This window comes from Taudactylus pleione, unplaced genomic scaffold (genome assembly GCF_031769625.1).
Source record: "Taudactylus pleione unplaced genomic scaffold, aTauple2 ptg000017l, whole genome shotgun sequence".
NCBI lineage: Eukaryota > Metazoa > Chordata > Amphibia > Anura > Myobatrachidae > Taudactylus > Taudactylus pleione.
Window position 1 is genome coordinate 6064140 of NW_028284419.1, and position 16977 is coordinate 6081116.

A 16977-nucleotide genomic window follows, 5' to 3' on the forward strand; every position below is an offset into this window, starting at 1 on the left:
TCCGGACCATGGCCGGATTCAAGGGGGACAGCAAGGTAAGCAGCGGGATCCCGCGGTGGGTCCCCGCTGTTACATGGTCCAGAGTCCCCAGGCAGGGGGCTCCCTGGGGACTGGCTGCAGCGTGGAGCCAGGTAAGAACCTGCGCTTCCACTACCCCCCTGGGACAGCGGACCGCAGCAGAGCGGTAGCGCTGCGGCGTCCCGGGGGTTAAATGCATGCCAGGGGAGCGCGCCTTCCCTGTCTCACAGCCGGCGCCTCCCCCGCTGCACACAGCCCTCTCTGCACTCTGCTGACTGGCCCTGTGGCAGCGCTCCTCCCCCAGGCCAGCCTCCTCTCTGCTCCTCGGCGGCCATCTTCCTGAACGCATGGTGAACGCTGCTGGAAGCCTGGAAGGAAGCATCTTGGTCTGGGTCCCCCCGCATACCTCTCCTCCGCTGTGGTTAGGTCTGTGTATGCAGCGCTGTGTCCTACCAGACCCTGTGTCTGCGTAGTTGAGTGATCAGCGCTGGTTGGTGCAGGAATTGATTTTCTTTGCATTGTATGTGACTGTGCTAGCGCTGCTGCCTGTATCTTCTATTCTGACTGTCAGCTTTATTACTGTCCCTGTTCTTTCTGCTAAGCCCTTGCGGTGCGGTGCTGCAGGGTGGTCTCTCACCTCTTTAAAATACAATTGGTGAGAGGGGTCACATACTTAGTACCATCATGTCAGAAAGTGATTTTCCTCTCCGGCTACAGTGTACTACGCGTAAAGTACCTTTAGCGGAGGGGGAGGGTAGCGCGGAGGGCCTCTGCCGGCAGTGTTTGTCAATGGCGCGGCCTATTACGGTTACAGCACCGGTACAGGAGCCGCCCTGGGCTTGTTTCGCTCAGGCGCTTACAACCTTAGTGGGCCAGTTAGCTCCGCAGCCCGCGTTTACACAGATGGGTTTGTCCCAGCAGTCAGTGGTGTCGTCACCCATGCAGGGTTTCCCAAGACAATTGGTGGTACCCCGCAGTCTCCCTGTTTCCCCTCTCCCGGTTTCTCAGGAGCCGGCATGGGTTAACTCCCTGACGAGTTCTGTACAGCACTTGTCGGATGTGTTGCAGGGGGAGACTGTGATGTGGCCACATAAACGGCCGGTGGCGTCTCTGTCGGCTCCTTATGAGGATGACGAAGGGACGTCTGATGATGGGGAGATTCTGGATCCTTACAATCAGGAACCTCTCCATACTAAGGACGCTGACATTAGGTCTAAGGTATATATTCCTGGACTTATTCGGGCAGTCCGCACAGCCTTGGTGATTGAGGACGAAGTTCCCCCAGCTGCTAAATCCAAGTATGCCTTTTTTAAGGATGTGAAGGGTGACGCCACAATCTTTCCTCTTTCGGGTCAGTTAATGGACCATTTAGAGGAGGTGTGGAAACAGCCTGGCAAGCGATACCAGCCGCAGAGGCGCCTAGCAGTGGCTTATCCGTTCGCGGATAATTATTTTGCTAAGTGGGAATCCCCTCCACAGGTGGATTCTCATGTGACACGTCTTGTCCGTAGTGCCACATTACCGATGCCATCCATGTCCTCCCTTAAGGATGCTACGGACCGCAAGGTGGAGATCTGCCTGAAGTCAGCTTATTCCCTTGCGGGGGGGGGGGTGCAGCGCGGCCGGCTATGGCCATTTGCTGGGTTGCCAGAGCGATGGAGCGCTGGGCGGATTCATCGGAGGTGTCCTTTGATTCCGACTGTCCGGCTGAACAAACGGAGTTGATTGGTAATCTCCGTGATTCGGCCACTTATATCAACGAGGCGGCCTTAGACATTAGTACACTGGTGTCTCGAATTTCTTCAGCAGCGGTGGCTGCTCGTCGCACCTTGTGGTTGCGATCCTGGAAGGCGGACGCTGACTCCAAAAAGGGTTTGGAGGCGTTGCCCTTTAACGGAGAAGTTCTCTTCGGTCCAGATCTGGACAAGATTGTGGCCACGCTGGCGGCATCCAAATCGGCATGTCTCCCGTCGGCCGCGGTTCCTTCTGGTTCAGGACCATCGTCCTTTCGGTCTTATAGGGCCCAGGGCAGGCCCAAACCACAGTCTTTTCCCCGACAGGCTGGTCCCAAAAAAATCGGCCAAGCCCCGGAAGCAGGCATGGAGTACCAGACGTCCGGCCCCTAAGCCTGATGACAAGCCTGCGGCCTGACGGTCCGGGCCTCCCTTTGGGGGATCCCAGAGTGGGAGGCCGCCTGCTGCAGTTCGCCCGGTGTTGGTCGGTCACCACGACAGACACTTGGGTTCTCGAGGTGGTCTCCCACGGGTACGCCCTCTCTTTCCGGCACAGACCCCCGGCTCGATTCTTCACCACGGGTCTACCATCAGACCGGAACAAGGCCACGGAGCTGCGGAAGGTCTTGCACACTATGCTCCAGGCTGGAGTTATAGTGCCTGTTCCATTCTCCCAGAGGGGCCAGGGTTTCTGTTCAAATCTTTTTTTGGTGCAGAAACCCAATGGGTCGTATCGTCCGAATCTCAACCTCAAAGCTCTCAACAAGTCTTTGCGGGTGCCGAAGTTTCGGATGGAGACCCTACGGTCCATCATTCTGGCGCTGGAACCTGGGGACTAAATGGTGTCATTGGACATACAGGACGCTTACCTGCATGTCCCTATTCTTTTGCGCCATCAACAGTTCCTCAGGTTTGCAATCCGCAGCGACCACTTTCAGTTTCGGGCGTTACCTTTTGGCCTGGCGACAGCACTGCGTGTGTTCACCAAGGTGATGGCGGTCATGGCGGCTTCTCTGCGGCTGCAGGGAGTCCGCATGTTGCCGTACTTGGACGACCTGTTATTAGTGGCAGGATCTCCAGAGCTCTTTCTACGCCACTTGGACCTGACCATTGCGCTACTGCAACGGCATGGCTGGTTAATCAACTGGCAGAAGTCCACTCTAATCCCGTCTCGGCGGATTCTGCACCTCGGAGCCTTATTGGACTCGGGACAGCAAAGGATCTTTGTGACGGAGGAAAAGATCTCTGCTTTACAAGCGAGGGTGCGCAGTTGTCTGCACAGCCGCCGGGTGTCTCTACACTCGGCGATGAGGTTACTGGGCTCCATGGTGTCGGTGTTCGACATGGTGGAATATGCCCAGTTTCATTCCAGACCTCTGCAGCACCTGATCCTGTCCAAGTGGAACGGGCTGCCTCAGTCTCTAAAGTCCCAGACGATAGTGCTCACCCCGGAGGTTCGCCTGTCCCTTGCCTGGTGGTTGCAGACGACCCATCTCAGCAAGGGACGTCCGTTCTGGGTTCCAAATTGGGTCCTGTTGACAACGGACGCCAGTCTTCGGGGCTGGGGAGCAGTTTCGGGTCCGCACTTGTTCCAGGGCAGGTGGACGCCGACAGAAGCGGAGCTTCCAATAAATATCTTGGAACTCCGTGCGGTCTTCAGTGCTCTCCAGCAGGCACATCAGGTTCTCCAGGGTCGCCCGGTGCAGGTCCAGTCGGACAACGCTACCACCATGGCCTACATAAACAGGCAAGGAGGAACCCGAAGTCGGGCGGCTCTTGTAGAGGTGTCTCGGATCCTGGTATGGGCGGAGCGCAATCTTCCGGCCATATCAGCATGTTGAGGTCCAGGGGGTTTTCCAGCTCTGTGGTGCGTACCATGTTGCGAGCTCGGAAACCGCCGTCCGCGAGGATATACCATCGCGTGTGGCATACGTTCTTCCAATGGTGTCGACCGAGAGGTTATGCACCGCGGGAGTTTCGTCTGTCTAGGATACTTGCCTTCCTACAAGCGGGACTAGATCATGGGCTTCGCCTTGCTTCTTTGAAGGTACAGGTTTCAGCCCTGTCTGTCTGGTTTCACCGTAGGATTGCTACAATCCCGGATGTGCGCACCTTTATGCAAGGTGTTCTCCGCATTCAGCCGCCCTTTGTTCCACCTGTGGCGCCTTGGGATTTGGCTGTGGTCCTGAGGGCTCTCCAGGGACCGCCGTTTGAACCACTGGGCTCAGTGGATCTTAAATGGCTAACAGCTAAGACTGTTTTCCTTCTGGCCATAGCTTCGACCAGACGTGTTTCTAATTTAGGGGCTCTCTCTTGTAGACCCCCTTTCTTGATTTTTCATGGGAACAGGGCAGTGCTCCGCACTCGGCCTGAATTTCTACCCAAAGTTGTTTCCCAGTTTCATGTTAACGAGGAAATAGTTGTCCCGGCCTTTAACTCACCTGGTCTTGCAGTGGGTGAGGCCACTTTGGATGTTGTGCGGGCCTTAAGGACTTATGTTGACCGCACTTCTTCGTTTAGGAAGTCGGACGCCTTGTTTGTCCTCTATGGCTTCCGTAAAAAGGGTTGGCCTGCTTCAAAGTAGACTTTGGCAGCCTGGATCCGTATGGCTATTTCTGAAGCTTATCTTCATGAAGGACTGCCGGTTCCTCCTTCTGTGAAGGCTCATTCCACTAGGTCTGTGGGTCCTTCGTGGGCAGCTCGACGTGGTGCCTCTGCAGTCCAGATCTGCAAGGCTGCTACGTGGTCCTGTGTCCATACCTTCGTGAGGTATTACAGGTTTGACACCGTCCACTCTCAGGATGCTTCCTTTGGGCAGCGGATTCTCCTTTCAGTACAGGAGCGTCCCCACCCTTAATGGATACTGCTTTGGGACATCCCCAAGGTATCCTGTGGATACCCTATGGATCCTGAAGTAGAAAATATGAGATATGGTAAGAACTTACCTTTGTTATCTCTATTTCTACGAAGTCCATAGGGTTCCACAGGACTCCCGCCCTGTCGCACCTGTGCTGCAGATGGGCTTTGGTCTGGTCACCGGTTTTCCCGTCTCCCTCTGGTGAGAGTGTGATTCTTGTGTGTATCCAGATCTTCTTTCTCTCTCTTCCTTCTCCTCCTCCGGCCTATGGCTTGGTAACTAACTGAGGTGCCTTGGCTCGGGGGCGGGGTATAGGAGGGGGGACCCTAGTGCATCCTGGGAGGCTGAAAGCTTAACTCTATGGTGCCCGATGACTGACGTCACAACTATACCCCAAGGTATCCTGTGGAACCCTATGGACTTCGTAGAAATAGAGATAACAAAGGTAATTTCTTACCATATCTCATATTATCGTTCCCTGTGTATGCAGCTTAAGCCACACTTTTAGGTGCAGTTTCTCTGTCTTGTGAAGTGGGTGGGGCCATGATAACACAAATCACATCAGGCCTTGTCCCCGCTGTGTGAGGATACATGAACCTCTTGCTGCGCGCATTGTGATACTTTCTTCTGGATGAGCCTTGGTACAAAAACTAATATATTCCTGTAAGGAGAAAACGTCCTCCTTTTTTTTTCCCCTCACTTTTATAATTGAACTCTTCCCTGTACTATTGGATTGCTTGCATTAAACACCAGCAAACGTTTCTATTTTTTTCCTACAGGTGCCTAATTCTCTACCCCAGGTTATACGATGTTTGCATCACATGCATATAACAATATAACACCAATTTTATCGATTTGCATATTTGACTCACATTTGCAGCTGCTGTCTGTCACTAGACGCCACTATCCAGTTTTCTGTAAACTAATATTCTGAAGTCCTTTGTCATCTTGGTTATTCACAATTGTATTCTATTGCAGTGTAAGCAGTATAGTTACCACAGTATAGGCAAGTAACACTTCCCTTAGCAATATGCAATTATGGCCCAGCTCACTATTTTGTCAAGAGTTATGTTGCAAGTTAATCTATTTTGTTTTAATATCCCTAAACAACTTTGCATCATCAGAAAATATGAACATCTTACAGTCTAGGCTGTTTACAAGCTCATTAACCCCTTCAGTGCTAAAGATAAGTGGGGACTCTTCCTAAGCACTGCAGGGGTCATATGGGTTGGTGATGGGGGATCTTGCTTAGAAGTCTCCCTATCTAAATTGCTGTTTGTTCGATCAAGGATGGGATGGGGTTTGATGGCGACTTTGAGCTTTGGGAAGCAGTGATGTTATTAAGCCCTACAAGACTAAAACTTGCATAGATTTTTAATAGAAAGGTAAACATGTGGGATCAGTGTCACTAATCAACATAGAGGTTACCTGTGAAGTTTGCAACCTCAGTGAGATGGAGGGGAATCCCAGTACCCCTTTAGGGTAGAAATAGCAGACGTGTGGTATCTCATACAAGTGGACCGGAAATATCAAAACATATTTTCCAGTTGTGTGATGAATAATTTCATCTATATTTTTTCATTTATTTCTCTAAGAAAAAAGCGGGTGACACTTCATATCTATCATTCAATAGTTTCCATAATGACTTCTTTCGAGGGTCACAGCCTGCTTCATAAGATCGGAAACATTACTTAGAAGGTACCTTCTGGCATATAATGACCTGCCGAGATCTGTGTGCCGTCTCCAGTATAATAGTCACGAGGTGCCATCAGAGACCGTATGTGTCAGCTGGCAGTCCAATAAGCCATGTACATTATATATTTTTTTCTTATGCACACATGCATAGGTAACATGAATTTCTATAGGAAGATACATCTGTTTATATAGATTCATTATGGGATGACTTTTATCTATGTGTCTTGTGGCTGTGATCATTGATTACACAATTTTACAGAAGTCTCTCCAAACATGGGTTATGAAAAGCATTGTTTTGATGTATTTTGTCTATAAAGAATAGTTTTATCTTTGGAGGGGCCACATCTATTCCATTGTCATCAAAGCATATATGGGCTGTGCAATAAACAATAAATTACTTGCTAATGCTACTTTTTGTATCTATTACACTTCATACAAGTTAATAGACCAAGCTAGGTGAGGTGACCAAAGCCAGGCCTCTGACGCACATGAACCACTTAATTACTTACACGCAATGATATTATGTTATCTAAAATAACTCCTATCTCTGATAAGAATCATGACCACATTCCTATATTATTTTTCTTAACTATTGATTTAAGCCATAATTATGACAGTGTAGCATTATAGAATATTAATACAGTTATTACAGACTTCTTAAAGTAGTTAAATTTTTAATATAGGCTAAACATGAAATAAATGCAAACAAAAATAAATGACTGCTATTTAAAGAAACTTGCCACAAGGGACAGAGGGCCTGATTCGGAGGCGCTCGCAAAAAGCGAGCACTTGCTCTGAATCAGGGCGGCCGCCTTTTTTTATTTGACCGGCCTCCTGGCCGCTCGCATATCTGTGGGTGACCACCCACAGCTTTTGCGAGCGGCCAGGTGATGGTCGCGACCATCGGGCTTACGAGGAGACCCTTGTGGTAAGATCTCGTCTGTCCCAAGCCCCAGTGAGCTTCCAGCTCTATTGAATGCGAGCGCCGGAGCGAGTGATTTCTCGCTCACTCCGGGGCTTGCGTGCACACTGCCCGGCCATCGACCCGCTTGCGAGCGGGTCTGAATCAGGCCCAATGTTTTCTGCTTTTCTTCCTACCTGTGTCAAGCCCAGTGCTTTTGGTTAAAATAAATGCATGTTTTAGGCAATTGCCTGGAATGTAAAGCCTTGTTTGGTTTTGCTCATGAATAGTAGTTCAGTTACAAGCAGCAGCAGATCAGTATTGCAGAGGTGCTTGCATGCTTTATTATCTTTATCCATACAAATGTTAATCACCTCACTCACAAACTGATAATGCATACCCAAACTGTGTCATTGGTTTGGCTACGCTCTTTTCAGAACAAATTAACGTTTTGGCAATATTTACGAAAATGACAAACCTGGTTCCTTGTGCACTTGTTCAAGGTGTAGCCTCAATTATCACAAAGCATAAAATGGTTGTGTTTCATTGTGGTAAACTGCATTATGGTAAGGTATATACTTTCTCATTCTTTAACATAGAGCCAAGCCATGCGTGTGGTGCGGACTGTGGGCCAAGCATTTGAGGTGTGTCACAAGCTGAGCTTGCAGCATACGGAGCAGGGTGGGGATGGGCGAGAGGATGATGAGAGTGAGAAGAGCAATGATGACTCTGGTGTCCCAGGTATGTGATGGGTTATAAATTGGTCACTCACCCTAAACACGCTGTAATATAACTGTCGATACAGATGTTTCCTCATACATTATTGCTGTAGTGGCGCCATACAGCCCCATCTTGGCACTCCGGGTTCTGTGCAACTCTGCGTGCACCGAGCTTCTTTTTTGCCCCAAATATGTTTCTGAGTCGCAATGAGATGTGACAAACCGCTTCCCGAGACTGCACTGATTAATTTGATATGCGAAAGCCTAAATCTGTATGCGCAGTGCTACAATGCAACGACCGCGGCTTTTCTTCACGCCAAATTCCGTTGTGCTTCATATACAGACTCGCGCACACCGAGATACAAGTGTCACGTATCGATTTAATCAGTGCAAACTTGGAAAGTGGTTTGTCGCATGTGATTGCAACAAAGACGCATTTTCGGGTGAAAAAGTCGCTCAGTGCAAGCCGAGTCGCACGTGACTTGTGCACCGAGAGGAGGCTGTGTGGCACAATTGCAGCAATAGTGACCTGGTGGCTCACTCGCACCAGGTGTCTCACGCCACATAGTGTATTGAGGCTAGGTGTACATATGTATCCACATACATATATCCTACGTGTGTTACAAGTCACGTTACACATAACGTGTGAGTGCTGTGTGATTCGGTAGCATGGAGCATCTTTTCTTGCAACTTTTTGCCTTCAAATGCGTCTTATTCGCAAAATGATGCGAATAGGACGCATTTGAAGGTAAAAAGTTGCACGAAATACGCTCTGTGCTACTGAGTCATGCCACAGCATTGCATGACTAGAAGGGATGTCTAACGTGCAAGGAGGCTAGATGTATGAGGACACATCTGTACATCACTAACTAATTTGTTGTTGGTCATTGCGTGTCATGTGACTCAGATCTTTGTCCTTGTGGCTTGATAAACATGACACTTCTGTTATTTTCATTTTTTTTAACCATTTCTTAGTTATATGTCCCATACTCTTATCCCTGTCCACCAGTGACACACATAGTTGCCAGTGTGGACCACAATGCTGATGAGACAGATATTGATGCTCTGGATAGTCCTCTACCAGGAGACCAGGGTCCTATCTTTAGCCGTGGAGTTACAGATCTGGATGCTGTGAATCGAGAGAGTGACCACTCTGATGAAAAGAAGGTAAGTGCACTTAAAAAATTACCTCTGTTGGCGCTGGTTATGTAGAAGAGACATTTGGTGAAACTAGAAACAACAGCTGTCCCAGAAAGAAGGTTAAACTATCTTTAAAAAGAGGACTAGGATGAAAAAAACAGCACTTTTAACCAATAAAATTAATAAAATATGTCAATTCTGAATTAAAGTATGCAAAGTGAATACATGGTTTAAGAAAATATACACCATTTTAAGATAACGCGCTCATCTAGAGTACCACAGTATGGCCCCTGAGTTAGTACTTTGTTGGGCCACCTTTTGCCCTTAATACAATTTGAATTCTTCTAGGCATGGATTCAACTAACTTATCTTTCATGGGAAATATTAGTCCAAATTTGATGAATCTGCAGTCTGAAGAGTTGCAAGAAGGATTCATGCTTTCGTGTTATTGTCCTCCTCATCCTGCCATCTGCATGGTGTAATTGAAAACTGATTGGTCAAACCACTTGACCTATTTCCAATCATTTACTGTCCAATTCCTACATTTCTGAGCAAACTTGAGGTGTTTCAGATAGCAATGGACAGACCTTATACTTCTGTAGCCCATACAATGTAAAGTAATGTGTGGCATACTGTTCATTGAGAGGCCATCTGAATTGGTCCGAGATTCAGAGTATCCGTAATTTGCTGCACTGTTGCCCACCTGTGGGACAGAACAAGTGTGCCCATTCTCTGTTCAAGCATCCGGTAGTCGTTTACGACCACATGCCTTTGGCTCCATGAACTACATTACCCCTGCACACTTTCTTAATGCTAAGGGTGTGTACAGTTCTCCATTCAAAAAATACAAAATGAGTGGCGCACCTCCGAGTTGGACAAGTCAATCTTTTCAGGGGTGTTTTAGCAGATCATGCAGCAGCTCCCCATACTAGTGGCGTAGCCTGCGGTCAGTGTGCATGCAGCAGCTCCCCATAATAGTGGCGTAGCCTGCGGTCAGTGTGCATGCAGCAGCTCCCCATACTTCTGCCATAACCCTGCGGCCAGTGTGCATGCAGCAGCTCCCCCTACTAGTGGCGTAGCCTGCGGTCAGTGTGCATGCAGAAGATCCCCATACTTCTGCCATAACCCTGCGGTCAGTGTGCATGCAGCAGCTCCCCATACCTGTGCCATAGCCCTGCGGTCAGTGTGCATGCAGCAGCTCCCCATTCCTGTGCCGTAGCTCTGCGGTCAATGTGCATGCAGCAGCTCCACATACCTGTGCCGTAGCCCTGCGGTCAGTGTGCATGCAGCAGCTCCCCATACCTGTGCCGTAGCCCTGCGGTCAGTGTGCATGCAGCAGCTCCCCATACCTGTGCCGTAGCCCTGCGGTCAGTGTGCATGCAGCAGCTCCCCATACCTGTGCCGTAGCCCTGCGGTCAGTGTGCATGCAGCAGCTCCCCATTCCTGTGCCGTAGCCCTGTGGTCAGTGTGCATGCAGCAGCTCCCCATACCTGTGCCGTAGCCCTGCGGTCAGTGTGCATGCAGCAGAACCGACTATAAGTGCTCTCGGTTGGCACCGCCATCTTTCCATCTATATTTGTAAAGATGGTGCATGCCCGTTAGGAACATTTTGACATGGTCAATGTTGACTCTATGACCACGTTGACAATCACATGTTGACCTAATGGATATCGACATTGTCAACAAAACTTAGCACACCCCACAGAACCACTAATTTTGTTTTGTAGTCTTCTGCTTTGTTTCCCTATTTGTCTAAAACTCTGTTAATAATAATACTTTATACAGGATGAGTCTCCAATATCCAAAATGCTTGGGACTAGGGGTATTTTGGATAACGGAATATTCCGTATTTTGGAATAATTGCATATCATAATGAAATATCTTGGGAATGGGACCCAAATATACACACAGAATGCATTCATGTGTTATATACACCTTATACACACAGCCTGCAGGTAACTTATACAATAGTTTCAATAATTTTGTGGCTCAAACAAAGTTTGTATACATACCGTATATACTCGAGTATAAGTCGACCGGAATATAAGCCGAGGTACCTACTTTTACCCATAAAAACTGGGAAAACTTGCTGACTCGAGTATAAGCCTAGTGTGGGAAATGGCAGCAGCTGGTAGTGCCCCCAGTAGTAATTCCCCCTGGTTGTGCCCCCAGTATTAATCCCTCCTGGTAGTGCCCCCAGTGGTAATTCCCCCTTTTAGTGCCCCCTGTAGTAATCCCCCACTGGTAGTGCCCCCTGTAGTAATCCTCCCCTGGTAGTTCCCCCAGTGGTAATCCCCCCTTTTAGTGCCCCCTGTAGTAATCCCACCTTTTAGTGCCCCCTGTAGTAATCCCCCACTGGTAGTGCCCCCTGTTGTAATCCTCCCCTGGTAGTTCCCCCAGTGGTAATCCCCCCTTTCAGTGCCCCCTATAGTAATCCCCCCCCCTGGTAGTGCCCCCTGTAGTAATCCCCCCCTTGTAGTTCCCCCAGTGGTATTCCCCCCTTGTAGTGCCCCCTGTAGTAATCGCCCCCTGATAATGCCCCCTGTAGTCCCCCCCCCCCCCCCCTAGTAGAGAGAGACGTGAAAAGATTTAAAAAAAAAAATCACTTACCTGAACTCCCGCTCCTGGTCCCGCCGCTGTCCGCTCCTCCGGCCGCTTTGCATGGGAGAGACGTCGTCATGACGACGTGTCTCCCATCACCCACTGCGGGAGCCGGAAGATGGCTCCCGCAGTCGGAGCAGCAGCAGCCGCTGAGAGTCTGACAGACTCTCAGCGGCTGCTGATTACACCAAACACGCAGCTGCCAGCTCCGGCGGGGCTACTTTTTCAGCACATTTTTTGTGCTGAAAAACTCGGCTTATACTCGAGTATATACGGTACATAAATTTCAGTTATGTTTCACATACACCTTATACACACAGCCTGAAGGTAATTTTATACAATATTTTTAATAATTTGTGCCTTAGACAAAGTTTGTGTACATTGAACTATTATAAATCAAAGGTTTAATTATCTCAGTCAAGCAAAAAATATTATGTATTTCGGCATATTTGGATATGGGAGACTCAACCTGTATAGCGTTTTCCTCCCAATAAGTCTCAAAGCTTTACATTTGCAGATTAATAAACACATAATAAACAAGTACACTTGCGTATTAACAAACCGAGCTAAGCATTTGTTTTTTTCTAGAAAACAGAGGGGCATTGGTGAAATACTTGAGTAAGCATGTAAGGATTCACCCTGTTTATTTCAAGGTTTCTACAGTGGAGACCTTTTGAACTGCGAGTTCCGGACAGTCGGAGAAACGTAAAAGCTGGACCCTCAAAGTATAGCAAATTCTAGGTTGTCATCTTCATGTGCGATGTGGCCACTTTGAAGTTGAAAGACAGACACAAAATATACTTTCTACGTCAGGGTCCATAGGGTATCCACAGGATACCTTGGGGTATAGGTGATGACGTCAGTCTTCAGGCACCACAGAGTTAAAGTTTTTCAGCCTCCCAGGGTGCATCTGGGTCCCTCTCCTATACCCCGCCCCGGGCCAAGGCATCTCAGTTTCGTCGGTGCCTGGCCGGAGTCGGAGGCACTGTGCAGAGGGGGGCTATGAAGAGCCCCTGAAGTTTCTTTTAAAGGCAGCGCTGGCTGCACATCTGGGAGTACAGCATGGACAGTCAGTACTGACGTCCATGCCGTCTCCCGTACACCCCGCCGGTACTGATCCGGGGATGCTGGTAGACATCTGGGTCACCCCAGATGTCTTGGACCATGGCCGGATCCCAGGGGATAGCAGGTAAGCAGCGGGGTCCCGCGGTGGGTCCCCGCTGATCACATGGTCCTGAGTCCCCAGGCAGGGGGCTCCCTGGGGACTGGCTGCAGCGTGGAGCCAGGCGACCAACCTTCGCTTCCACTACCCCCTGGGACAGCGGGCCGCTGCTGAGCGGCATGCGCTGCGGCGTCCCAGGGTTTAAATGCGTGCCAGGGGAGCGCGCTTTCCCTGTCTCACAGCCGGCGCCTCCCCTGCTGCACACAGCCTCTCTGCTCTATCTGATTGGCCATAGTGTGTCAGCGCTCCTCCCCCAGGCCGGCCTCCATCATCCTCTGCTCATCGGTGGCCATCTTTGAAGCATGGTGAACGCTGCTGGAAGCCTGTGAGCGCTGGCATTGCGGTCTGGGTCCCCCAGCATTCCTCTCCTCTGTTTGTCACAGGTCAGTGTTTGCAGCGCTGAGTCCTACCAGCCTGAGGGTCTGAGTAGTTGAGAACCAGCGCTAATAGTGCAGGGATTTGTTTCTTCTGCATTGTATGTGACTAATCTGCTAGCCTGCTGTCTGTACTTTCACTTTCTACTGTGAGCCTTATTACTGTCCCTGATCTTGCTCTGCTCAAAGCCCTTGTGGTGCGCGGTGTGCAGGGCGTTATTCACACTATACCAATACGTATAGGTGTGAGTGTCACATACTTACCATCATGTCTGAGACTGACTTTCCTCTCCAGCTCATGTGTACTAAATGTAAGGTACCAATAGCGGAGGGGGAGGGTAACGCGGAGGGGTTATGTCCCCAGTGCCTGGCACTGTCACGGCTGATTATGGTCCCGGTACAGGAACCTCCCTCGGCTTGTTTCGCTAAGGCGCTTACAACCCTTCTGGGCCAGCTAGCTCCGCCACCTGCGTTTACCCAGACGGGTTTGTCCCAGCAGTCAGTGGTGTCGTCACCCATGCGGGAGTTCCCGAGACAATTGATGGTACCCCACAGTCTCCCTGTCCCTTCCCAGGTTTCTCCGGAGCCTGCGTGGGTTAATACTCTAACTACATCGGTTCAGCATTTCTCCGATGTTTTACAGGGGGAGTCTGTGTTGCGGCCTCATAAACGGCCGGTGGCGTCTTTATCTGCTCCTTATGGGGATGACGATGAGACGTCAGATGATGGGGAGATTCTGGATCTATTTGACCAAGAACCTCTCTGTACCAAAGAGCCGGACGCTAAGTCCAAGGTGTATATCCCTGGTCTTATTCAAGCGGTCCGCTCGGCTTTAGTTATTGAGGATATTGATCCTTTGGTGGCCACATTCATATATGCCTTTTTAAGGATATTAAGGGTGAGGCTACGGTGTTCCCTCTTTCTGATCAATTAGTGGATCATTTAGAGGAGGCGTGGAAAAATCCAGGTAAACGGTTTCAGCCCCAGAGGCGCTTAGCCGTGGCTTATCCGTTTGCGGTCAATTATTTTTCTAAGTGGGAATCCCCTACGCAAGTGGATTCACATGTCACACGCCTAGTCAAAAGTGCCACGTTGCCTATGCCTTCGATGTCATCCTTGAAGGATGTCACTGACCGCAAGGTGGAGATCTGCCTCAAATCCGTTTATTCCCTTGCAGGGAAGCATCCAGACCGGCTCTGGCCGTGTGTTGGGTAGCCAGAGCTATGGAGCGCTGGGCGGATAATTTGGAGGCGTCTTTGGACTCTGACTTGTCGGCTGAACAGACCGAGTTGGTGGGCAATCTCCGAGACTCGGCCACTTACATTAATGAAGCGGCCTTATATATTTGTATGCTCACCTCTAGGATCTCCTCTGCAGCCGTGGCTGCTCGTCCCACCTTATGGTTGCATTCTTGGAAAGCGGACGCGGATTCCAAAAAGGGATTAGCAGGTCTGGACAGGTACTATTTGGTCCAGATCTGGACAAAATAGTAGCTGCGTTGGCAGCAGCAAAATCTGCATGTCTTACGTCTGCTACGATTCCTCCTAGTGCTGGTGGGTCGTCCTTTTGGCTTCATAGGGCCCAAGGGAGGCCTAAAGTACAGTCCTTTCCACGGCAGGCTGGGACCAAGTAATTGTCCAAACCCAAGAAACAGGTCTGGAGTACCAGACGTCCGGCTCCTAGGTCAGATAACAAACCTGCGGCCTGACGGTCCAGGCCTCCCTTTGGGGGACCCCAAAGTGGGGGGCGCCTGCTTCAGTTCGCCCACTGCTGGTCGAGGACTACGACAGACACTTGGGTTCAGGAGGTGGTCTCTCACGGGTATGCCCTCTCCTTTCGGCACAGGCCTCCATCCCGGTTCTTTACCACAGGCCTTCCGCTAGACCGGAGCAAAGCCTCGGAACTGCGGAAGGTTTTGCACACTATGCTCCAGGCTGGAGTTTCAGTGCATGTTAGGCCCTCAACAAGTCCTTGAGGGTGCCTCTGTTTCGGATGGAGAACCTGCAGTCCATTATTCTGGCACTGGAACCTGGGGACTACATGGTGTCATTGGACATCCAGGATGCTTACCTGCATGTCCCTATTCTTTTGCGCCATCAGCAGTTCCTCAGATTGGCAATCTGCAACGAACATTTCCAGTTCCGGGCACTGCCTTTTGGCCTGGTTACTGCTCCACGGGTATTCACCAAGGTCATGGCGGTCATGGCGGCTCTACTGCGGACGCAGGGAGTCCGACTGTTGCCTTATCTGGACGACCTCCTGTTGATAGTGGGATCTCCAGAGCTTCTTTTACACCATCTGGATCTGACGATTGCGGTACTGCAACGTCACGGCTGGTTGACAAACTGGCAGAGGTCCACTCTCACCCCATCTCAGAGGATCCTGCACCTCGGGGCCTTATTGGACTCCAGGCAGCAGTGGATCTTTGTGACGGAGGAAAAGATCCTTGCTTTGTAGTTGAGGGTGCGCAGTTGTCTGCAGTGTCGTCGAGTGTCGATACACTCGGCAATGAGGTTCTTGGGCTCAGTGGTGTCGGTATTCGACATGGCGGAGTACGCCCACATTTCACTCCAGACCTCTGCTGCTATTGATCCGGTCCAGATGGAATGGATTGCCTAAGTGTCTCAAGTCCCAGACGATGGGGCTCACTCCGGACGTTCGCCTGTCTCTAACCTGGTGTTTGCAGACGACCCACCTCAACAAGGGTCGCCCGTTCTGGGTGGCGAACTGGGTCCTGTTAACAACGGACGCCAGTCTCCGGGGCTGGGGAGCTGTCACGGGTCCACACTTGTTTCAGGGCAGGTGGACTCGGGCAGAAGTGGAGCTTCCAATAAGCATTTTGGAGCTCCATGCGGTGTCAAGAGCTCTCCAGCTGGCACAACCGGTTCTCCAGGGTCACCCTGTGCAGGTCCCGTCGGACAACGCCACCACGGTGGCCTATTTAAACCAGCAAGGAGGAACCCAAAGTCGAGCAGCACTCGCAGAAGTGTTCCGTATTCTGGTCTGGGCGGAGCGCAATCTCCCAGCATTATCGGCAGTGTTCATCCCGGGAGTCCTCAACTGGGAAGCGGATTTTCTCAGCAGGCAGGACGTGCATCCGGGCCAGTGGTCTTTACCCCAGGACGTCTTTCAGAGTCTGGTGGACAAGTGGGGTCTTCCAGAGATAGACCTCATGGCGTCCCGGCACAACAACAAGTTGCCGGTGTACGGGTCTCGAACAAGAGATGAAAAGGCGTCTCTGGTGTATGCCCTGTCCGTCCAGTAGACGTTCCAGTTTGCCTACCTTTTCCCTCCGTTTTCCCTTCTTCCGCGGGTAATACGGAAATTCAAATCAAGAAGGAGGTACGCTACTGTTGATAGCTCCCGAGTGGCCCAGACGGCACTGGTTCTCCGACCTCCAGAGTCTGTCAGTAGACGTTCCTCTGAGGTTACCATTACGACTGAATCTGCTGTCACAGGGTCCTTGTCTTCACCCGGACCTGACTCGGTGTGGCTGTTGAAACGGTCATGCTAAGGTCCAGAGGGTTTTTCTAGCTCCGTGGTGCAAACCATACTAAGAGCTCGTAAACCTTCCTCGGCAAGAATCTACCATCGTGTGTGGCATACTTTCTTCCGGTGGTGTAGACATAGAGGGTATTCCCTTAGGGAGTTCCGCCTGTCTAGTGCTTTCCTACAGGCTGGACTGGATCATGGGCTTCGCCTGGCTTCTCTGAAAGT

The 16977-nt window shown here is 50.3% G+C and overlaps 1 protein-coding gene across 1 annotated transcript in view; it reads left to right on the forward strand.

The window, feature by feature from the left end:
* LOC148540769 (carboxyl-terminal PDZ ligand of neuronal nitric oxide synthase protein-like) overlaps positions 1-16977 on the forward strand; it is a 131476-nt gene that overhangs the window by 82799 nt on the left and 31700 nt on the right. Inside the window, exons 6-7 of the mRNA XM_088482009.1 lie at positions 7804-7945; positions 8933-9090. Of these exons, the coding sequence (XP_088338135.1) occupies positions 7804-7945; positions 8933-9090 (300 nt within the window). The remainder of the gene's footprint in view (positions 1-7803; positions 7946-8932; positions 9091-16977) is intronic.